The sequence below is a fragment of the Gymnoscopelus braueri genome, assembly GCF_963280865.1.
Source record: "Gymnoscopelus braueri genome assembly, chromosome: 10".
NCBI classification, from domain to species: Eukaryota; Metazoa; Chordata; class Actinopteri; order Myctophiformes; family Myctophidae; genus Gymnoscopelus; species Gymnoscopelus braueri.
Window position 1 is genome coordinate 37,115,506 of NC_137611.1, and position 25,193 is coordinate 37,140,698.

The following is a 25,193-nucleotide window of genomic DNA, read 5'->3' on the forward strand; positions in this document are numbered from 1 at the left end:
AGTAATGTAGATAGACGGATAGTAACGTAGATAGATGATATGGCAAATGGTGACTCCAACCGTAAAACGGAATTCAAAATACCCTTATTTTTTTAATGAGAACTCTCTAGAAGCTGGCAGTGATTGCAAAGCCACCATTGTGGATAATATAACTGCACCCAGTGTGATTTTTCCGAAGCTATGGAAAGATTTTCCAATTCATTTTCAATTTACAATTCCAACTCAAGTCCTGGTATTGCAATAAAATCAGGCTGACCTTGGTATAAAAAAAGCTCCCACACGTTCTACTACACATGGTCAATTCTTTCAATTCTGTTGAGGGAGCATCTATGAGTGTTAACAGAGTTTTTCACTATGAAAGATGTGAAGTGAGAAAGATACAGACAGTTATAATAAATAATTAATCAAGTTGATAGCTCCATTGGACACAACGTGTACAGTAACCGAATCAAATGTGTAGGTTGGATTTTGGCTTCCAGCAGAGCTGCCTTTTGTCAGGCCTGCAGACACATTACAACAAGCCATTGATTTGGAGAATAAAAATGGCAGACTGATCGAAAGAGAAAGGTCAATGCAGCTCCAAGCATGACATTCACCTGGTCTGAACAGCACCTTCATCACATCCCTTCCTTGGATCCATACGTACCCAAATCAGAGTCGCCCAAGACAGATCTCAATCCACAATAATAAGTGTCACTCTTAGGCCTAGACATTGTACTGTAGCTTGCCCTCATATCACAGAGTACTGAACAAGGTAAATAAGACAATACACGGCCCGGACCGCTGGCGCAACAATGTAGCCCGACAGTGCGTCGCGGGTTCAAGTCCCGATCCCGACGGCCTCTGCTGCATGTCACTCCCCATCTTTCTCTCCACAATTTCCTGTCAGCCTACTGTCCTATCAATAAAGGCATAAAAGCCCCCAAAAAATATTTTAAAAAAATATATATTAAGAAGATACACTATAACATTGTGCTTTGAAAACGAATTGCACACTACGGGGTGCAACAGTTAATCGAACTAATCTTAATCGATTACAAAATGGTAATAAAAAATGTAATATCTATTTTGGGCATGTGCAAAGTTTCGAAAAATGTACACAATGTGAGCCTATATATATATAAAAGAATCTCAATTATTTAATTACTTGATAAATTAATCAATAGAATAATCGATAAGAACAGAACAATAGAACTAATCGATAGTTGCAGTCCTAGAAATTAATTGCACACTATTATGGAAACAACGCAAGTAGTTAAGTGCGTCAGAGGAGACATCGAGAAACGCATTTCCCAATCCGGATTTCAGCTCTTATGTGATTTTATACAAAGCCATAGCCTAATGACCTTGGCTTATTTTGTCCTATTCTTTCCTGGTATCCACTTGTCAGCCGGTCTGACTCAACAGAAGTGGGGCCCAGCTGAGACAACTGAACAGCAACAGGAACTGTAAACAATTTCATTAACTGCCCTCCATTAATAGAACAAAAACACGCAAACAACATGGAAGGACATTTTCTGTTTTTGATGTACCCCCGGTGCCGCTGTCGTGTAATGGCAGGATATCCAGCTCATCTGAGACTGGAATGGAAATGATAAACACTGCTCTCTTGACAAGCAGATGAATTAAGCCACAACCTTGAAAACCGTCACATCCTTCCAGCGCTCAGGTGCGACTACCTTGGTGACTTATTTTTAAACCTTTCTGTGACATGGAATGTACTTTTTATTATTTTCTATATTTTTGAAAAGTTATGTGCCACTTGTTCACGATGTGTGTTAATAGAAGTAGGCTAAACTAATTGCTCAGTCACTGCAATTTTGAAATTTGCCAATTCATACAGTAACAAATATAGTTTAGTATTTCACTTCAATTAAGGCATTATTTGCTTATCGTTTTACCATACTGATGTCAATACATGTCATTGTCTGTTCAGCTGCAGCAATATATATCATCGATCTTTTCTCCAGGGACAGCTTTCGGCTGGAGTTTTCAAATATCAGTACTTCAATAGAGAGTATCAATACCCAAGTCTGATGTAAACAATAACTAAAAAGACAATTACCCATTATTTATTACAAAACACACATTACAAACAGAAAATAATTACAAAAACAACATCTAAGAATCAAAGCATATTTAAAAAGTTAGACAACAAGGCATCTTTTTTTCCCCAGAGAGGCCAATCTAAACAGCAGATAAGCCCCTTGTAAATAGAATGCCTGAGCTGAGTGCGAGCGCATACGACAGCGAAGAAACGCCTGTCTGCCGAGCTTTAACACATGCCTCAAATGTCTGGGATTCCAGTGGAAGGGCTCCGGCAGTTGCAAACTGCGGAGCGAAGGCTCACAAGCCGCAGCACCGAGTGCCAGAGCGGTTAAATCAGCTAAAGAAAAAGGCGTTTGCAGAAAGAGGAGAATGGGGATGGGGGCGGGGGCCAGGCGGGCGGCTGACTGACATTTGGATTTAGGCTAGTAGAACTCTGTGTGCTGAGCTGTGAAGCAAGCAGACATGGTGCTCTCCTAGGCCGTGAACAATGTGGCGAGGTTTTTTATGACTTGTATGCATCTGTCTGATCTTGTCTGACATGATTTTACCCCCACCAGAAGTTTTGTGGTATGTGCGAATGAAGTGGAGCCGCAACCGTCAATAAAACAGTTCATTAACCACAGTAGGTGTAGCGCTCACTCAAACTTTACATGAAGCTCTCAGTGCTGGCTAAAAAGGCAGTACTTACACAGCCATTACTCTGGTGCACTGAGTTCATACGTTATTGCCCTGTACTTAACATGCACTAATTGGTTTGAGGTTAGATAAGAGCCAGTTTAGTTATGGAACTTCCTCAAATCAATTGTACCTTTTTGTATTTGAGTAAATTCTCTGAGATACAGTACAGCAGAAAAACAAGAGTAAGAATCTAAAAGCCCTGCTAGCGATCCCTAGAGGAGGATCTCCTTTACACTGCTTTCACACTAGCAATGACAAAATCTACAGAACGACCAACCGTTGACAGTTAGTGCATTGCTGCAAAGTCGTGTGCTGCTCTAGCCCCACCGTATCATTTAACTTGGTTAAATAGAATTCATTTTTCTTTTATTCACGTAACGAACCAGGAATTGTGCAGAAAGAGTGGAAGTGGAAGCGGTGAAACAAATATATGATTGACTGAGGCATCACGGCATCATTAGAGCTGAAAAAAGTGCTAAACTTTTTGGTAGAGTGTCACACCCTTCATGCAGCTTCCTGGCCTTCATTGAAAATTACTTGTAGCCTATGGCTTTGTCGCTGCTTGTGTGAACGCAGCATTAAGAGTTCATCAAGTCTCATGGCAATCTGCCCCTTAGATTTTGAGACATCTCGTATGCAATTGGAAATTTTGGCCCAAAGACGGTGCAAAGGGGAAAGCCATGGGGTCACTAAAATCAGTATGGTTCATCCTCTGGGAAGCATAAAGGTGCACACTGCACAGCGCACAGCAATCGAGACAGTAGTTTTGTTGGGACCAAAATGTTGGACGCAACCAACTGACGGACATGGCCATCCTTAGAGCTAATGGTGCTAAAATATTTTCATTGAATCTAAAACTTTTTCACAGTATATAGAGGCAAGTAAATGGTGAGGGTCTCAAGAGGCAGAACTAGAAATAGAGAGTGATTCATTTAATGGCAGGAGAACAGGGCTGGCTTGGCTTTCAAACATGTGTCAAGTTTTAGAGGGCAACACGATGGGTAATGAATACACAAGCCTGGTGGGGCTGTTGAAATTGGCTCACACCGACACTCAACATGTCAGAGAGACATCAAAGAGCAGTGTCCTCGTGCCTATGGGAGAACTACAAGGCTACAAGGTACGGCTTTGAGGTGGTCTAGGAAAAGCTGGTATACATAGTCAGTTACGCCAATGGCGAGCATCCATCTTTGCTCTTTATTCACAACAGCAACATGACATGTGGACCTGTCTTTGGCCAGTGGGGGATGGAACCTCAATGTGTTATGATGCCACAAGTTTCTATTATGCCAAAACCATACACAATAAAACAGTCAGCGTAAAAGTATGATGCAAATGGACCGTAATGTTTTGGGTCCATTTTTACGCTCTCATGTTGCGTTCACCCTAGCGGCGACAAAGCAAAAGTAAACAAGCATAATTCAACAGAAGTTAGCAACATGAAGCTACAAACGCACTCCTGACACTTGTTGCTGCGTGATGGGCACACTGTGAGCTGCGTGATGGGCACACTGTGAGCCCCATTAAAAACTTGAGCTGACTTCAACCTTTTTCAGCTCTCCAATGACGCAGTGAAGTGTCAATTAATCATATGTTTTTGTTTCACCACTTCCACTCCCCTTCTCTACCCCACAATTCCTGCTCCGTTCCGTAAAAGGAAGAAAAACTAATTCTTGCCATTAACCAGTTCCCCGTGTTATTTAATCCTACCTGTTTCATTTACTCAGCGTGGCTTGAGCAACATGCAGTGACTCGATACCTACAGTATGCAGCTGACCTCACCTGGTCATTTTGTCGCCGCTATACTGTGAACGCAGCATCAATTATTAAAACTGAGGTTTTACTGTGCACTGTACACTAGTCAAAAGGAATGACTATATTTCTAAAATATGAAAGGTGTTTCTATGTAATTTGGGGAAAAAATGATTTAATAGAATACATATTTGTGTTGTTTGTAATCCTAAATCCATAGCAATTTTGCCCATTATTCTGATGCCAGCAATAATATTCCAAACCCCCCACACACACCAAACCTCAAACACATACTGAATAACTCTTCATTTATGCTAAGCAGCGCTAAGTAAAACACAATTTGTTGGTGTTCCGATTCTCCAGAGAGCGTTTTTACAAGCTGCTCAGTTTGTCCTCTTAACACATCCACCGCCAGAGGTTAATCTCATAATAATGTACTCACCTGCCAAGGTGTTTTTGTTGTTTTTTTGTTTTTTTCATGTCGCCATAGATCTTGTTAAAATCCTTAAGATTGAGCCGTGAACGGTCTGTTTACATCCGCGCGATCTCCCTGTATCTCCCAGTGAAGACCGCATGTCAAACGGACTTCCATGACTGTAGTTAGAGCGGATTACGTTAAACAGTGAAATGCGAGGAGAAAAAACTACAGGAAGAGAATTGAGTTTCAGTTTCGTCTGTAGAATGGGAGCGGGCGTGATCGTCGAAACCGGATCCCAAATAATTCTATTTCCTGTCATCAAACCGGAAACGGAAGTGGATCAAAAAAATTCCGAAAGTGCACCCGGACCGCGCATGCGCGAAAAGACCGCAGCCCGTAGGACTACGGGCTCGGCGCTTAACCGTTGGATTTAACGGCCCGTAGAACTACGGGCCCGGCGGTAAAGGTGTTAATGCCTCGATGACCTCCACAGGTTACCTGTTGGTATTTTGGTCTCGTAAAAGTGTCGGCGCTGCAAAGACGCCACTTTAAGGCCCCCAAGGCTCCATTCATAACCTCTGGGAGGAAGCAGGCCAACAAAGGCAGGAAACAATCGGGAAGATTGCTCTGTGAACTTCTACGACAGCTTATTGTTCGATGGGGAAGATGAACTTGGCGCCAGTGGTGGCCACGGTGCTGTGGAGGCCAGGGCAGGACACTGGGGAAAGGGCTAAAGAGCAAGGTCAACATCGAGGTGTGTGCCCCCCATGGTGACCACTGACCTGCCGCCCCCTTCCACCAGAGCCTGTTTGTGTGTGTGTGTGTGTGTGTGTGTGTGTGTGTGTGTGTGTGTGTGTGTGTGTGTGTGTGTGTGTGTGTGTGTGTGTGTGTGTGTGTGTGTGTGTGTGTGTGTGTGTTCACATCCACGATTACACCACCGTGTTACTCTCCTGTTTCCTAGCAGCAACACTAAACAATAGCTGTCCGCTCCGTCTGCAAACACGCGCACACGCGCGTGCGTGCGGGGGGATATTTGTGTGATTTATATGCCGAGTGTCTGTGGCTGCAGTCATAGTTACATGTCCCCTACACATAAACACACACACAAACACACAAACTCATGTCTTGTGATACGTGGTGACAGACGTGTGACATTAGCCAAGAGACCAGTGGTTCTAAAAGTGGGGTCCAGAGACCCCCAGGGTTCCATGCGGGGGTTCTAAATTGACCCTTGCAGATCTGTAACTCTGAGCGTATACAAATGTAACCAAATGGACCCTTACGGATCCATTTGTATACTCTCAGAGTTATGAGGGTCCTTGGAATTAAAAAGTTTGAAAACGAATGGCTAAGACTATGAAGAGTGTGGATACTTCACCTGACCCGACTCACAATTCACAGCAGCTCTCCAGTTTTAACAGCCTGCATATAGCATAACAGCAGTTAGTATACCCCCTCCACCCCCCTCCCCCCCCACCCCGTTCATGCACACAGGCAGGCAGGCACACATACCGCAGAGTGTGCAGTGCCAACCAATCAGTGGTTAGGGGTGGCTTACAAAATCCCATTCTATAACCCCACCCCCTGCTGTTACAGCTAATTAAATATGTACCAAATTTCGTAAACTCAAACACGTGCTGCAGTTTGCTCCACCAACCTCCTCCTCCTCTCAGCTGGGTGCTTAATCTCCTCAGAGGACAGATAATAAATGAAGATCGTTTTAGAACGTGTGTAAAATACAAGCTGCCTGGGAAACCCGGGTTCGTTTAGAGCCTTTCTTGGGGCCTGGCGAGGTGCCCTGCGCTGGGAAGTCGCGCTTGCACCAACAAAGAGGACCAAACACAAGCCTAAATGTGATTACAAAACAAAAATGAAAAGATTGGTGAAGTGATTACACCATCGATGCGGAACACCTGTCCCAGGACAAATCTGATTCAACTCGGTGTGACTCGATTTGCAAAGAGAACCAAGCAGGTGAAGCACACCACTGCCATTACACTAATGTGAGCAGAGTGTCCAAAACGAAAGGTCTCAGTCAGGGCGGAATTTCATTTCCTTCAAAAAATAAATAAATGCATGAAGCCTCCATCTGATTTGACCGTCTTCATTCAATGCAAGCGTTATGAAGGCGGTCCAAGAGATTGTCGATTGCCGATGTCTCGGTCATTTCAAGCGCTATGTTGGGCTTGTTCCAAGACAAGGATAAAGAGAGAGACAGTATCTCAGCCTGGGGGCCGAGGCCAAACATACATGGCAAAAACTGTGACTACTTTTAACCAAATTTATACTTTGTTGTACGATGGTGTCGTGCACCGTTCGTTAATTGCCAATCTGCAAGCTTGCAACACGATGTCAGCTTGTAACTGTAGATTGGTTATTTAAAAAAAAAAGAAAAGAACATATTCGCTTATAATGACATGCCCAAAATAGGGACGCCAGGGTGGTTAATGAATGACATAACCATGGATTTAATCCTAGAATTAACACTTCATTTGAAAGGGTATACATGACACACACGACACCTTCATAAGCACTACATGATAATACCAGCCATAAAAATATAAATGTTTGTTCATAAAGGGTTATTATGTCACTTTCAATGTCAAACTTACATCATCCTCGATGTCAAGTGCCAAAGTTGACATAATACTGTCATACTAAAATGTTATGACATGTTCAGCTTCAAAATGAAATAATAACTTTGTGACAACTGAAATTGTTGTTCTGTGTGTTCCTGATTAAGTCAAAATGACCTATCGTCCCTGTCGGGTGGAAACCTTATGTGTGACGCTAGTATGATCAAGTAGGGCATTAATTTACAAAAAAAACACAAGAAGTTAGAATATGAAGATAGGAGGTTTCTGTCCGACAACAACAACGATATTGTAATGTATAAGAAGTGACATACTGTAGTGAGTCAGGCAAGACGACAAAAAAAAAATGGTGAGAACTGTCCTGACATTAGCTGTCATGACACCAGCATAACAATGTTATGGAGGATTTACAAAAGTGGTATCTACTATCTATCTATTGTTCCATTCATAAGATTACACTGAATAGTTTTCGTGCAGGTGTCAGGACAACACTGGTTGTCATGACACCTGCATGAGCACCAGCATATGCCCATTCAAATGAAGCGTTACCCTTCTTTTTAATGAAAAGTGAAAACATCTGTCAATTTGGTGATAAACTTTCACTGATTACAAAGAATTTAACTAGTTTCATGAGTAATGTATCATTATGAAAAAAACAAGAAGAACCAGTGTCATTCACAATTTCCAATCGCTGCTGGCTCTGAAACGAGCTGGATAAGGCACAACTGGAATATTGTTTCATCCACTTGTTTTTAAGATCTATTTTCATTCATTTTTATTATCTTTGAATCCATTCAAAGGCCATGTCAAAACTTCATACAAGCTAAAGCCAGTAGTTCAAATATTATTTAGTTTTTTTCACAGTGCAGCTACAGTGGAAAAATCGAAAACCTGGAGGGGAACTCTTGATGTTAATTGAGTCACAACCGATAAGAGTCACCTCCTACCCCTGCAGGAGGCAGGGTACGCTGACATCCTAACAAGCCAAAAGGAGCTGTGTTAACGGAGCCTGATCAAATGGCCATTATCTTTAGACTTTAGTGTCGGTGAAACTGAGTACTTCATTCAAAGTTCAGGCTAACAATAGTGTTAGTGTTAATGATTCTTCTAAGTTGAATCATAATTACAACTTAGTTGCTTTTACATTTGAGAGGGCTGTTTAGTTTTTTAGTTTTTTAATGTTTATCAACCGATGTTCTGAATCTTAGTTTAAAAATGTAATTTGAATATTCAGAGATAAACACAGAATACAAATTTCAATGAAAATGTATTTCTGTCATAAAAATGTGACATATTTTCAAATTATTTGAAATACATTTTTGATAAATGGACTGTATGTGGTATCCGGATGTGGTTGTCTTACACTTTTAAATAAAGCTGAACGTCATGTCTGAGGCATCCTTGCATTACAAAGATCATTATGTTGTGAAGTGTTTGTGACAAACACTTCACAACATAATGACACAGCCAATGCATTCATTTACCATTATTTTGGTCATAGTGTGTGCATGTGTATGCAGCGTGTACAAGAAATCTAATCACCTTTGGTAGTGAGCATCTCCTGCAACCCTGTCTTGCCACTCTGCTAAACGAACGAACCCAATTTAGTGCAAAAAGGATGGGAAATTAGCAATGGCTCACTCTGAGCCATTGCTAACATCACTCTGAACCTACTCCTGGTTAGAGAAGTGGGGAAAGGAAATGGGTTGTGACTCCAAACACGGGAGCTAAGCCAAGCCTTATGGTTGTGCTGCTTTATTTTCTGCAGGTGTACAGACTACAGAGGAAAACCTATGACCCACAGTCACCTCTGGCAGGACTCTCTGTAACAGTGAATGCACCGCCGATATTTTTTTTTCACTGCCGATAATTAATTTGGATGTGCCAACTTTTAAGTTATGTTTGCTAGTGTTGTACCCATCACCCGATCCATTACATATTAATAACCTATGTTAGTACTCCACTGCATGTCTACTCAGTACCCATGCAAATGTTACATTGATGCATTACTGGAAGAACACTGATTTGAGTCATAATAAACCCAGTTGGAATTAAATTAAAGAAATGAACAGGAATGGCCAGACTTTATTCAGAAAACAGACTACTAGAAGTTCGGGCCGCTATGCAGCCCTCACATCTAGAGTTCAGGTTTGTTTATGTTTATGTTTGAGTCCTAGTGACGTGGCAGTGGTCCATTCTATATATGGGCGTATCAGGTTTGTTTAGGGTTATGTCTGAGTTAAAGTGACGTGGCCGTGGTCCTGCCTATATATGGGTGTATCAGGTTTGTTTATGGTTATGTCTGAGTCAGAGTGACTTGGCCGCGGTCCGCCCGCTCGCCCTCCCATTAGCCAATTTTAGGATTTTAGGATTGGTGCACCATTGTGTGTGTGTGTGTGTACAAACAACAGAGATGGAACGGAGCACTGAATGCCTCGCACTCTGTTCTGTGGTTCGAGCTAGGGCTTAACAGGTCTTTTCATGCTTTAGTGAAACTAGGCCAAAAACCACAGGCCCCAGACCACAAGACCACAGGCCCTGCCTGTGTCGACTGCAGCCCATGATTGGGAGATCAGCGCTTGCCTGTCGGCTTCTGGTCTTCGTTCTTTGTATGAGGGAATGGCACACGTGTGACGTTAACTCAATTCAGAGTCATCTCTGCTACTTTAGACCACTTCCTCCATAACATTTTCACCACAACTTGACAACAGATCCACTGGGTCTACAGTCTACACTGCAGATCTGTTCAAGGAGGACTAGCAACAAATATGAGCAATAATCTCAAGCATGGTCATTAGCTGAATAAATAAATAAGTACGGGAACGAGAGAGTGTAACGCAGGTCCACGGTAGCTCTTTTCAACGGAAACTGGCTGCTTGCAACTGTCACAACAAATTCAAGCACTTCAACACACAAATAAGTACTTGAGAAAGCAGATCTGCACAAAGGAGAAACTGGTTCAAAAGAGCAGTTACATGATGTGTTGCATAACGGTGCAAGCCAAGGGGTTCAGACGGCACCCATACGCAAAGATTCTTGTCAGCGCTCAAACTTGAACTCATTGGCGCTGTGAAAATGGGTGGGCTTGTCATTTTAAAACAATAGCCACGTCAGAGAAGAGCGATCCGTTTCCCAGGAGTATTGCTTGGGGGTGATCAGAAATTTGGCATCACGTCTGTCATCATCATCTACCTCGCCCGGAATTCTTCACAGATCACAAATAATACAAACTGTCCACTGTGAGTGGGAAACAGACCATCACAGCCTTACTGGCGAGGTGTTGCATCATATTCAAAGAGTATAGTTCAAACTGCTTTAACACATAAGTTGGCCTACTTTCTAAACTTAAGCACATGACTTGGCTCTGACATTTCAACACCAAGAGAGACACAAGTGACTGTATTTGCAAACAAAGCAAAATATGCTTCTAATATTGCAAGTCTGGTTGTGTGCTTTGTTCTATAATTTGGCCCAATTTGAGAATTATTGGCCAAAATTCTGCACAATCTGCCAAAAAAAAACTTCTGCTAAACTGGCTGTTGCAATTTCCAATGAGGCCCACAGGAGCAATGTAATGTGCTACTTTGACAAAGATTTTGGGTTACACTTAAATGTATTGTAGCTGTAGAGATTGAGACCTATAAAATATTTATGTTGATGGGAATAGGGAATATTAATTAAATGAATACATATTTTGTCTATGTGGTGCATTTAGGGGTTTACGGTTGTTGTTGTTGTTGTTGCTTTTTCCTTTAAATGCATTCTTTAAGTACAACTTACTTCTTTGACAGTACTTCTGCGTCCAACATCGCTCGCTGAAGTGTCCGTTGATGGTGGTCGTCTGACAGGTGGTCTTTCCTCTGGCCGCCCCGGGGCAAACATCTCCGCACTCCCGGTCGTTCTTGTTGGCCACTATGTAGTTGTCCTCCACTGTATCCAGGACCTTTGACCAGTCCAGCGTTGACAGGTAGCAGAGGTCCGGGTTCTTCTCAATCCTCACTGCTCCCCGGGTGATGTTCATCAGGCTGTGGAGGCCGATCTCATTTAGCTGGAGCATCTCAAACATCACCAGGGCGTAGTTGAAAAACAGATTGTTTCCCCGGATGACGGTCAGATTGGGGAAGAGGTCACCGAGTGTCTCCAAGCCGTAGACCCTGAAGAGCAGCAGGTAGTCAGTGACAACGGTCAGCTTGGGGAAGCTGAGGCCGCGGAAGTCTTCTGGCTTTGTCTTGAACATGAGCAGGATCTTCAAATGGCCTTCGATGACGGTGCAGTTCACCAGCGACTGGAGGTTGGTCACGTTGTTACGGATGTCCTTGCTAGGGCATACTGCAGAAGAAATAGGAAGGAGGAGGGAGAGCAGAGAGAGCGAACAAACAGGAAAGATCTTTTAAAGACTGGTTTCTTTCATGCATGCATGGACTAAAAAGATCTCAGAAGGAACATGGAAATCAACAAGATTAAGCCACTGTAATTGCTAGTTAGGCTCCACAACTAATAGTCAGGCTTTTCTCAGTTTACACTAGGTCTAAAGGAAAACAAACACAAGTACCGTTCATTCCTCTTTGGAACAACTGAGCACTTTCATTCCGAATATCTTAAGGCTGGCCTAATAACCTGGAGGTGAAAGGTTAGATTGTACTGTACAATTTCTGTTCCTCAAACAAACATTGCAGTATCTATTGTTAAAGTTATGAAGTTTAGATGTTACCATTTTCTTCTGACACTATCTCAAACAAAAATGAAAACAGTTATAAGTTAGTATTTATCTTGCCCAGACAACCACTGATTGTAACAGCAGACCAGATGACCAGATGATGATAAAGCTACATGACACAAGACGTCTGTGCTGCAGCCATCAATTGGATGGCCAGTTTTAAGGGAAGCTAAAGATGGCTTTGGTGAGAGGGAAAAAAATAGACCACTTGGTATTGAGAGGGCATATTTCACTGAAAAATATGTGGTTATGTCTCCATCTGTGATGAAAACCAGGCGCTTTTTGCTGACATTTTGTTTAGCAACCACATATCTGGCTGCTACCCCCATTTAAATGTGGAGAGCCACCACCAGTGTCAAGTTTTGCTCATCACAGGCTGCTCCTATGTGGTTTGTATCACTGCCCCTGTAACGTCACACCATTAATAACACTGGCTAATGTATTAAAAATATGCTTCTTTAGGGGGCCCATTCGAGTGCTCAGGGTCATGGATCACATTAGTATGTAGCAGGTTTGCGGCATTTCCTGCCATGACCTAGACACACGATCCTGTTCAAAGAAAGAAATGTCACAACTACGCCACTGTGCAGACTGCCCACATTTTTCCATCTCAACTCTTTCCAACTGTTACAATAAAGAGGTACGGTACACTAGATGCACAGGCCTAATGGAGCACGCTATTCTTCCACACCTACAGTTAAAGTATACAGAGATGTTGTAGCCTATAGACTATTGTAAACTATTATCAGGCATATTAAATGTGAGTTCAGCATGTAGCCTATTTTATTCATGGAGTGCTTTTTGAAGATAAAACAAAAAAAAAGGTTGACCGTAATGAGGCCTAACTCCCCAACACACTTGAATCATGGATATTAACCAGGCTCTTTCAAGGAGATGCCTTTTGTGTGACATAACCATAAGAAATAAAAAATAAACATTTTCTTTTACAGGTGCAGTGTGCAACAACATTCCAGGCCCCATTTCACAGTCCACACATCATGGGTGCATTTGGAAAAGTGCTGCCTGGTGAGCAAATACTGATAGACTCATGCAGGATTATATACAGACAGTCTGATGATATACAATGAAACAAACAAAGTGGGTCAATGTGCTGCTCAGCTCATTAGCTAATAGCTACCCGTCTACCTCTGTAGTGAAGCTATAGACCAAAAAGAAAAAAAAGGAGGAAAAAAAGACTGGGGTGTGCCATGCTTAATCACTAAATCACATTTTGAAAAACACAGTTTTGTCGCAAATTCAATGCAATAATACGATTTACAGAAGAATTTCAAGAATTTCAATTCTTCTCCAGAAGAAGAATTTACTATCGGTTGATATACAGTATATACTGTATGGACAATTCTCGCGAAGGCAGCAGCCTACACTGGCTCTAAAGCGCTATGGGAATCCCTGCAACCACCACCAAGTGCCATGCACCTCAGACGAACTGCTCAGCCATGTGGGGAAGTGGTATAACAGCACGGCACACGCCTCTTTATGGTAGCAGGTCATTTTACACCTCATGTTGCATAACAGTCAACCGGCACACCCAGTGTCCCATCACTATGTGTGCTCTGTGATGACAAACAACAACCTTTAACACTGTGACCTTTATAGCCAGAGAAGAAGAAAAAGAAAGGGAAAAAAAGACTGCAGACTTAAATCCTAAAACAAGCCCAATTTAAAATGCAAGCAGGATTCTTAATATGGATTTCAATGACAAGGGCATTTAACCACATGGAATATAATAATAATTAGACCCATTTCATCCCAAGGAGAAAATGTTGTTTTCAGCTTCACCCAGTATATAAGGTTTAAACGGTTAAGAAGAAGGAAAAAAATATAAGTAGATTTCCCCTTTGAACTGATTTACAGGTCATTCTACAACTCCTCGTTTGGACCCAGGGAGCGTAGTGCAATCACAAGCAGTGAGCTTGTAGATTGGCTATTTCGACAAAGAGATTTAGTGGAGGGAAAAAGGAGGGGGCCAGTACTCATGGGGGACCCCGGTCAATGAAGTATAGGGTTTAAATGGTTAAGAAGCAGGGAAAAGGCTTGTTAAAAAAAAAGATTTCCCCTTACAGATTATTCTACAACTTGGAATCTTGCGTACTGCAATCACAGGGAGCGTAGCGCAATCACAAGCATGACTGGCACCCCGCAAACCTGTAATTTCAACACATCCTACTTAAAATGAAATGCTTCCCTTGAGCATGGAGTTTGACGGAGCACTGCGAAGAGAGTCTGGCCTACTGGAGCCTGGATCCATTAATCAAGAGGACTCAACCTCTGACAGCACATTTGTCTCTTAAGCCTACTTTAAAGCCTACTGCATCACACGACAGCGTCACTCACTGAAAATCTGTCATTCTCGTCAAGCGACACTATCACTGCCGTGCGATTACAGTACCGTATTTTCCGCACTATAAGGCTCACCGTCAGTGCGCCTTATAGTGCGGATGCGCCTTATAATCCGATGCGCCTTATATATGTATCAATATTGGTTCCCTTGGTTTCCGCACTATAAGCCGCACCGTCAGTGCGCCTTATAGTGCGGATGCGCCTTATAATGCGGTGCGCCCTATATATGAAAATAATAAATTTATTGAAGGTGCGCCTTATACTCAGATGCGCCTTATAGTGCGGAAAATACGGTAAGTATAATTAATCATATTAACCAGAGAATCCCTATTTTGTGCATGTCATTAGAGGTGAAAATTATCATCTAAATAATAGCAGACCTACAAGCTCACAACGCATCGCAATGTGAGCTTGTAGATCAGCTATTTTCAAATAACATAAAATAGGGCTAAGTTGCAGTCTTTCTCTCATGCATTAATTCTATTATGCTTGCACACTCTCACGTGAACACAATACACATTACACAAACACACATAAATACAGCATGTAGAGACAAGCGGCACACACACACACACACACACACAGGGCTAATAAAGGAGGAGACCAGACCGGAAGTGTGAGAACATGTGGTAGACTAGGCCAGGAGATCCTGGCAGTAAGCTGAACCAGAGTAGAGACAAGAGTACCGAGTGACCCCGCGGAGACGGCAGCACATCACACGCAGGGCAGCGGGTCCAGCCTCCAATCAGTGTACACTTTCAGCCAGGCCAGTATTTTTAGCAACACATTCCCAATTGAGAATCTATTACACTCTGTCCCAACTCCGTACCCAATAGTGGTTACTAGCATTGGAAACTGGAACACTGCAGGCCCTGGTGTGTATATGAGGAATTCTAGAGCAACAGAGAGCGAGAGGACAGCAAAGGAATGACATGGTTGACAGGCTTTTCCTGCATATGCAGGATCCCTTTTTCTTTCAGGTGGTAGGACTGTATGGTACGTCCGGAAATTAATCTACTATAATCAGGCTTCAGCTCAAACTTTGTTTTCTTTGTTGGAAGGTACAGCCCACATGCAATAAAGATACTTATGATATGGTGGTGAGATAACACAGTTAATCCAAAACAAGCCACACGCTGTGTAGACTTTAAGCACTTCCAATGGAGGTAATAACTAAACAAAAACAAAAAACAGTTTGTGGACGTCACGGGCAAACAGGGTTTCCATGGTGACTGGGCTGGCTCCAGCTCTTTATTAGCTTGCAGAACATGGACTTCTCCAAGTCAGATCAGACTGCTTGCACAGATGCAGATTGCAGAGTGCCAATTAGAATCACAGGGATAGCAGATTTCTATTGACCAATAATATCAGCAACTCTCTCTCCAGAGATGCACTTGACACAGGCAAGTAAAAAAAAGAGAGATTGGAATGATGAGGATTAGGGGTTTCACGATATATTGTGCCAAAGAAAATAAGGCTATATTAAAAAGTGACAAGATGCATCGTCAAGATGAAAAGACTGTACCATGATTTTTATATTTTTCCTAGTGAAAGTTGCAGGGGTGCATAATGGTGACATTGGTGAGTGATATGAAATGTAAGCTTACCATTAACACAGTACATTAGTTATTATCACTGTGTTCCATCCTATTCAAGGGCTTTTGGAGAAACTGAAACTGACTCTTCAATTCAGTTTGGTGTGAGGGGAGGGGCTATGAGGGATTTATATGTGTCTGTCAGTGTCACCTGCAGCTTGAGTATTTGAGATCTAGAAAATGTTCAATTGATCATAATTGCCTACACACATATGACCGAGGTATAAAAGACAGAAGCATAACATTTAACTGCAGTTAATTTTCCTACTTCGTGGTAAAATGTCCACCAAAGTGTTGCATTTCTGCGGCTCAAATAACTTGAAATAAGCCTTATCTAATCTAAGATTGCATCAAAGGATTTACAAGTATCATGGACAATTTCTTCAAAGTGTTGTGTCGGAAATTACTGGTAAAGTCGAGATGACTCAGAGGTTAGTGGGATTTTTTTTTAATGCAGTATTGATTAATTGATCGATTATTCCAGTGTCTATCTGACCTTACAGGTGATAGTGAGAACTACTTTACTAGTCCCTTAAACTGTTGTATAATTGTATTCCTTTTTGTGTGCAAAGCACTTTGTAACTTTTATATTAAAAAGCGTGTTACAAATAAAGTTTATTAAATGTAGTATTAACTCAGATTCCACCACAGCATACTGATGAGGGGAAAACTGTTTTTCGTGAAACCCTTAATGGGGATCCATCAATCAAAACCAAGCACCCCAAACATGGAACAACATGCTTCACTGGCTATAATTGCCACTTTAATGCATCTTTTCCCATCAATAAAACATAATGATGTTAATTACCAACCTAGAAGAGATCAAAATCAAAATTGGTCCTACATTTTATTCAAAAGGTTAAAAAAAGAAAAACTTCCCCACAGAGGTTTTGAACACAGAATTCAAGCTGACTGCATTACTCAGCGTTCTTACTTTTTAAAAAATATATATTTCAGCATTATTCTAAAAACTGTGAAATGCAAACACATTAATCTCCATAAAAGTGCCGCAGGTGTAAAGTTCTTGCTCACCGCAGTGGATATTGGGGTTCGATTCCTCTGCGGTGCCACTGTCTTGGCCAGGCGCTCCAACCAACACAATTGGCCATGTTCTCATAGGGGTTGGCAGTATAGTACACATAAAGGGGGAATTGACTAAACTGGAGAAGAAAAAAACAAAGTCGATCAAAATGACTCTCTATCCCACTTGCTGAGGAGCTCTGCTTGCCCGTTTAGCCGGCCTAAGCGGGTGCTCCATCAATACTTTCTGTACAACAGCAAACATGGACCGGCAATCAGGATCTCAATCTTGTGACGGAGGCAGGCAGGTAGGGGGTGTGCTGCTCGTCGTTGGACTGGCCGTGCTGAACATTATCACTGGGCCTCCAGGAGGGCTGAGGCCGCGACAAGCATGCATGAACACAAACACTCTACTCTTGCGACACTTCCCTTTTCAAGGTTTCACTGGTGTGTTGTTTTCCAACCTAGGCTCTAACCAACCGCAATCTGCAGAATGCCGAGGTCACTGAGGAACACGCTCGCCGTTACAGCTGTGATGTAATCCCTGTCAAAAAGCGGTTGTAAAAGCTAATCGTTGATACGTCTATCAGATACAGCATACTGTAAACAATAAAAATATTTATTCTGTACTTTCGTTTTATTGATCTTCAGTAAAATAATGCTAGGATGAGAGGATACAAGGGAAGACGTGCAGTGATATTTTGTCTACAATTAATCACCATCTTTATTCAAGGTCCTTTTTTTTTGTAAGCAGACACTGGACACAAACTTTGAATGACTGTGGCTGGGGATTGTACTATTGGCACATGGAGTAGGTATATCATATATCATCTCTTGAACGGCAAAGGCTTAAAAGGTGTTGGGAGATGTGACTTCAGGGATGCAAACATCTGGGAACAGAGTCAAAGCCATGTTGAATTGTATAGGCTACCCTATAAATGGCTTTTAAACTAAGGTTGGATGGTGGAGAATGAGGGTTAACTAAATGTGTTTGCTCTGAGATCACAAGCATAGATTAATGATACAGGTGATACAATCTCTCAGACTTTTGACATTCTACCGTAGAAGAAAATGTACAAATAAGTATGCTAATCACAAACGTTATTTTTTTGTTTGTTGTTGATCATACAATAACTCGATCTTATCCCAATGTTTTGTTTTGTCACTCTGCAGCACTAGCCACATGTGCCACCGATGACCGATGTGGATGCAAGTCCACTCTCAAAATAAAACCAGAGCCTGCAAACCACAACTTTCCCTCCAGGCGTATGACTCAATGCCCTGTGAAGATACGGCTCCCTCGAGATCATTTGGTGATTCACCTGCCCACCACCAGCTGCTCTCATTTCCACATTTTCCTCGCCCAACACAGGTGAAAAGGGTATGGCTTATTTATCATTTGACTCGTTTCATGGGCCTATCATTTGTCTTTTAGTTGTCACATTGGTGATGTCATGCGTTGCTTTATCCTAAGGCAAGCGAAAATTACTGCTAAATCCTGTGTTAATTTAAACACTTACCTGATATAATTAGTTGTACGTCAATTAACAAGAATAGCCAATATACAAGCTTGAAGTTCTGCTATTTCGCGGAATATTTGCCTATATTTGCCTATGACATGCCCGGAATAGGGACACTAGGATTCATGTGGCGAGTTGAATCAAGACTCAGATTTACATTATATGCCATCCAATACAGCAGATGCCATGCTTGAAAAACAGGTTTAGTCTAGCCCTCGATGTTGGTTATGGGGCTCCATCAGTGCTCATTCCAGTTTATTGAAAACGTTGTGCCCATATTGGCCGTTGTTGAGGTCAGGAAAGGCCACTGTTGACACCGAGGTAATAATTACCTCCAAAGCGTCAGAGCACAATAACAAGGGCATTTCCTTCTATCAGGCGCATCAGTGTTCATTTTTCCTGTTTGCTTGTGGTTGCTTCACACCAGAAGACCTCCCTTGACAAGAGCAACATTTTAACCACAAGCCAGTTGTAAGTTGTGTCATCACATTTAATCCCCCTACCTCGTTCTCCTCGGGTGACACATGTGACAAAAGGGGATGTCTGTTAACATGTAGCTGCATCGTAACTGAAATTTATGAGCAAGATAGGCTACCGGTTTGACAACCTGACCGCTTGAGAGGAGAAACGCGACCTGAAGTGAACTGAGCTCTCCCACTGGCACAATGGCAGCCGGGGCCAGAGATTCAAATACACAGTAAGTGTTCAGTTAACTCGGAGAGTGTAGCACTCAGGAATTTGCAGTGCGCACACATACATCACAACAGAAGCTGTGGAATTTTGTGAAACGTATGTATAGTTACAGCGCAACACACACACATACTAGTCCTATAGGGAGAAATGATCTCAGTGGTGAACTTTTTGCAGATGCTGACATCAGTCAGAAATCTAATTATATAGGCTACACCGTTAACGTCAAGCAGCATTTAGATAGCAAAACTTTTCCTTTCAGCTGAGTTGGACTGCTGCAAAGAAGTAAAATAAATAAATAAAGAGAATTCCCTGACTTCGACACTGGTCAGACAAGCTTATGAAACCCGCCAGTGTGAGGCCTCAGTTGCACTCTTCCCTTACGTGCTTCTCTAGTCTGAGAGGAGCAAGAAGGGGGGCCCCAGCGGTACGATTACACAACTTGTTTATGATGTATGGATTTAGAATCTCACGCAAACTGATTCGATGGCATTGCCAAGTTTACTTCTATTTCCCCTCTCTCCGTTTTTGATAAACAGTGAGCTCCCCCACCGTTTCTCTTCGTTCAGAGATCTTCTTAAATCCAGCAATATTAATAACAATAATGGCACGGCTTTAGCCCTTTGAGAGAGCTAACTGGGGTTAAGCACAGAATGTGAAGTACAGACTTCAAACACAGCACAAAAGAGTGGCAATTCTTGTTAATCTGTCTGGAAAACAAATATAAGTGAACTGAGCACAATGCAGTTACTTTAGAATATAGCCTTAAAATAAGTTTAAAAAATAACACTAATATGGACCAAAAATTGTTCAAGCCTTGGCCATAATGATAATAGCCTTGCCAAAAGCATTGCTCTCAGAGAAGAGTGATATGCTGTATGTCTCAGTCTACAGTGAGGATAGTGATTAACTGGCAGACACGGCATGCCGTTTCAAAGATCATAAATAAATATCCCACGAGTCACAAATTAATGAACGATACATTTTCACACAGAAAATGCAAAGTGGGATTCAATTTAAAAACAAGGGAAAAGATGCTAAATTATAAGTGCATAATTGTATAAATGAATGACCTCCCCATACAAACTAAATATTACCCAACATCCAATGAATGTTTGATATATTTTACTATATATCATACACAGCATTTAATTTAACTATTTCATAAAGTCCTACATCCAAATTGTTGAGAAAATGCATCAGGGTGGAAAGGCTGTTTATAAAGACAATTATGAACTTTTAATTCTCTTTCATCTGTAAATGACTAGTAACCCTCAATCATATGCTGTGATAAATATGTTGTACTCAGCATATGGGACAGTAGGTCGAAGTGTGATATCAAACATTACCATGTAGTGCGTCTGTCCTTAAAATGTAATTATCTGCAGAATGTGTAGTTTAAACCACTGGTTCTCAATGTGGGACCACCAGGGGTCCTTGATGTGGGCTCCAGGGGGTCCTCGGTTAAATGATGGATAGTTAGGAACCAAATGGACCCTTACAGGTCTGTAACCCCGAGAGTACATGGAGAACCGCTCCACTTCTACACTCAACACACAATATGATTTTATGTCTTATGTTGTAGATTTTATTTTTTATACTGCAATCATGTTTTTTGTAATTCAATATATTCAGAATTTGTTGTTTGCAAATCATGTTATTAATCTATGTAATATTGTTATACATAGGTAGGGGGCTCGTATAAGGCCATTGGGCTTCTTGCCTCCTCCTGGCACTTTTTCTTTTTATATTTTGTGTATTGTTTTTACATTTTTATGCTCAATCAAATGATTTTGTGTATAGATTAATCATTGGGGTCCCACAGATAATAAAATGATGGTCATTGATGCTGCCACGCAGCAATAAATCTGGTTCTTGGCAGCAGAGATGGCTATAATAATGTGTTCATTCTCAGCACCACTCCAGGACAACACATTGTGTTTACAGTTCTCGTGGAGCCAAACAGCCGATAAGTGGCAACCTTTGTCCCTTCAGACCTTCAACACATCACTACTGCTGCCTACCTCAGTGGTGGAAGAAATACTCACATTTTGTACTTAAGTAAAAGTATCAATTGTGCAGAATGTTCCATTTCACAAGTTCAAAATGAATACAAAAATATTTTTGAAAATAGCCGATCTATAGATCTGCCATTTTCAAATGGCCGAAAATATATATAGGGCTGAAGTGCTTAATGTATGTTTTGTAATAATGATCTAAATCTACAAAGTAACTAGTAACTAAAGTTTTCATATACTTGTATTGGAGTTAAAGTACAATATTTGTCTCTAGTATCTAAATGTTTAACTTAAGTACAGTACTTGAGTAAATGTACTTAGTTACTTTCCACCACTGATACACCTGCCATTATTATTATTATTATTATTATTATGAGACAAGAGGACAGCTGTCAATCCCGTTATTCTGGTTGAAATGTACATAATAAATGTGACACAACGAGTGGTGTTCGTTGATGATCAATACTTACTTTCTCCGGCCGTTTGGTGACAACAGAGACACACAATGAAGACACTGGTCACTGAAACCACAAAGAAAGTCCGGAGCCACATATTGACTCAGGTTTAAGTCAATAACATCCAACGCTGCTGGCCCCCTCTCTGCGTGGAGCTATAGTGCAGAATGTAATCCTTGTGATCGCACAAAAGAAACGATTCCAGGGGCTGCGGTGGGTTTTTATGTGCACGAACCAACAGGTAAACAACAATATAAACACATCATCCCCGGGGAAAATGGGCGGATCGAACTGAGGAAGGAAGCAGGAGAGAGTCCAACGTGTTCAGCAGGCAGTCAGACGGCTAACGTTATTAGCCACTTCATGGCTAATGACGGCTGTCTGTCGGGTGGAAATTCACCACCAAGCATTCAATTCATTCATTCATTCCCCATCAGATACTGATAATCAGTCATGTGTTCGTTCCTGGCTGTTAGATGCATCGGTGCACCACTGTTTAATGTTGAGACAGAGACGAAAGGAGAAGTCATATAGGCGACCGATCCGACCTGCTGGCGAGCAGAGACAGGCCACAAGTTTTTTTTTTTTTTTTGTACAGTTATACTAGCTTGCTTGCAAGTTCAATTCAATAACGTGTCGGTTTAAGATCTCACGCACGTGTCCGTTAAGGTCCTCGCATGTCTTCTTTGTACAGGCAGACAGTGTCGGGTTGTTTGCATGAAGATAATGTGCAGACAGACAGACACTGATCGGAGCCGAGGGTCGTGGCAGGCAGCGTGGCGTAGTGTGTAAACTCACTGCGTTTCACTCACAGACAGAATGCAAAAAAAAACCGTCAATAAAGCAAAGAATCACAAGCACATTTCTCTTGTTGCCCATGGATGATCCGATGGCCAGCGTTCTAGTGAAGCGCAGAGACACGGATCCAAAACAAAACTCTTGCGGAGTCGTCAACGCTGCTGTGATTTGAATGAGTGTTGTTCTTCTGTCATCATACTTCTTCGTCGTGGCTGATCGTCATCATCAGCTCGATCGTTGTGGGAAAACCGAAACAACGTGCTGCCGCTCCAAGGGTTTCGTGGGACGGGCAGCCCTTCACGATTGTTTCGATGGGAAAATATTCCAAATTTGAAGCTCAAAAACGTAGGCTTTCTTTCTGTTCCCCCACCAGAGGTAGATTATGCAGTCTCTCCATGCAAGTCCCCATAGGATCCCCTTCTTCGCTGCTTCTCCTCCGCCAGTAAACAAACCTGCCAGTGAGCCAGATGGGCTGCAGGGGAAACACGGAATGGACTTTCTTGGATTCACACGGCAAGTTCAAGAAAGTTACTGCAATCCGCAGTGAGTTTATTTTTGCATGACGGTCTTCAGTAGGAATCAGGAAAGCATCACTGTGGCCAACATAATACGTTTTCGTTATTTATATGTGTCACACATCTATTGATAGATAATGAAAAGTATTATGTTGGCTACAGTGGCGTGTGTGTGTGTGTGTGTGTGTGTGTGTGTGTGTGTGTGTGTGTGGCTGTGAAAAAACAATCACTGCACTTTATATTAAGGTCGGGTCTATAATGCGTTATACGTTATAACGCGTGCACGTGCCGTGCATGGGAGGGAATAATTATAGTATGCCCTCCGAAAAAAACTAGAACACACCACTGGTTATAATGCCATATAGCCTAATGCACTATAAATAAGGTTATAACTTATAACCTTATTTATAGTGCATTATAATGCACCTATGGCATTATAACACTTGTTATACATGTTTATAATTATGCAAACAAGGTTTATGAAGTATTATAACTTAATATAATGTATAGGTGCTGGTCATAATGCATTATAAACTGAGTGGAACAGCACATAACTACACTTTACTTAAAGTGTCCATCTCTTCCATTCGATATCTTACTTTTATTTATGATTGGTTTACAATTGGACTTGCCCAGAATACTTTTTTTTCTTTCTATTATCTCCACATCACCATCTCATCTAACGATAATTTCAAAATGTCCCTGTTTTAAAATGTTTTGCCGTGTCTGAAAATGTCCACCTTTTTTAAAAGCAAAACGTGACTGAACCTCTGTGGACTTGTGCCATCAAAAGGTCAAAGGGGAAGAAGATCCATAAATCCTTTAAGAAGCAGAGGAAAAAGAAGACGGAGGAGATGCTTGTAGGAGGAAGCCAACCATTGTTTAGAAACACAACTCACTCCACATAGCTGCTTCCCTACAACAGTGAATCACCACACATCTTCGCCATGTACAGTATATCTGTCTATTTCTAGATTCTTCATGTTGTTAACCTGTATCCACCCATATACCTTCCTATCTGACTCTCATTCCTGTGTCCCACTCCCAACCCCTGACCATGAACTTCTCACACACTCAGACATGATAATGCTGCAACATTTATTTAAAAAGAAGAAAAAAATCCCCCAGATAGGATTACGCACTACAATACGGTCACAATTGAGTGTACAATCGCAACGGAAAGCGGGAAATGTCTAAAACTATTCTTCCTGTCATGTCTGGGCCTTGGATTTATGTTACAATGCCATCTCCATTACAACTGCTAACGCACTACCTGTTTACATCCTTCCCTCCAAGGCAGCACCATGTTTGGTGGGAGATGAACGTGTCCTGTAGTCAGATCAACTAAAATAGAACCCTATCTTACAGGAACACAAAAACAACACTCCCTTACAAGATATGTCTGTAACAACAGCTTAGTGTTGTACCGGCAGTGAATGATACCTCCCCAAGGGCATAATTGCACAATTGAGCCTTTAAACCACACTCAATCAGAATTTTAGATAGGTTAGTTTGTTTATTTTCACATTACAGTATAAGTAATGAAGTAAAAGAAAGCAGTGAAAAATATCTACTTTGTTTTTGTGCAAGATTTTAAAAAAAAGCGTATACACTTTTTTCACTTCTAAATAAACAATCCAACTAAAAAGAGTACCACACAAGGAATTATAGGCTATAATGTCAAGTTCTATGTTGTATGTAACTGTATAAACTGACCACTAACTACACGCTGTGGTTTTTAATGACCACGTCCACGTTTAACAATTATCAATCACGTTTTTGTGAGGAAGAGAAGTGTAGAACAGAGACCTAAAACTGACTGACTGACTGGGAGTAGAGCTGGAATGCACACATATTTTGCACTACATTGTAGGCTATTGTACTTTAGACTGTTTATGTACAGAGATCTACAGTACTATAGCAGATAAGACGTCTCTCTCTCTCTCTCCATTTTCTCAGTTTGTCTTGTTTAAAATCGTGCAAGTTGGCAGCTTCAAGTCCCATGACACTGTA

General features: G+C 41.6%; 2 protein-coding genes across 2 annotated transcripts in view; one reads left to right on the forward strand and one right to left on the reverse strand.

The window, feature by feature from the left end:
• The window catches only part of insra (insulin receptor a), a 63,873-nt gene extending 40,761 nt beyond the window's left edge, over positions 1-23,112 (reverse strand). Inside the window, exons 1-2 of the mRNA XM_080441144.1 lie at positions 21,883-23,112; positions 11,272-11,820 (exon numbers count right to left, since the gene is read on the reverse strand). Coding sequence (XP_080297270.1) covers positions 11,272-11,820; positions 21,883-21,964 — 631 coding nt within the window. The 5' untranslated portion in view covers positions 21,965-23,112. The remainder of the gene's footprint in view (positions 1-11,271; positions 11,821-21,882) is intronic.
• sppl2 (signal peptide peptidase-like 2) overlaps positions 1-25,193 on the forward strand; it is a 237,084-nt gene that overhangs the window by 113,397 nt on the left and 98,494 nt on the right. The gene's annotated exons all lie outside the window — the stretch shown is intronic.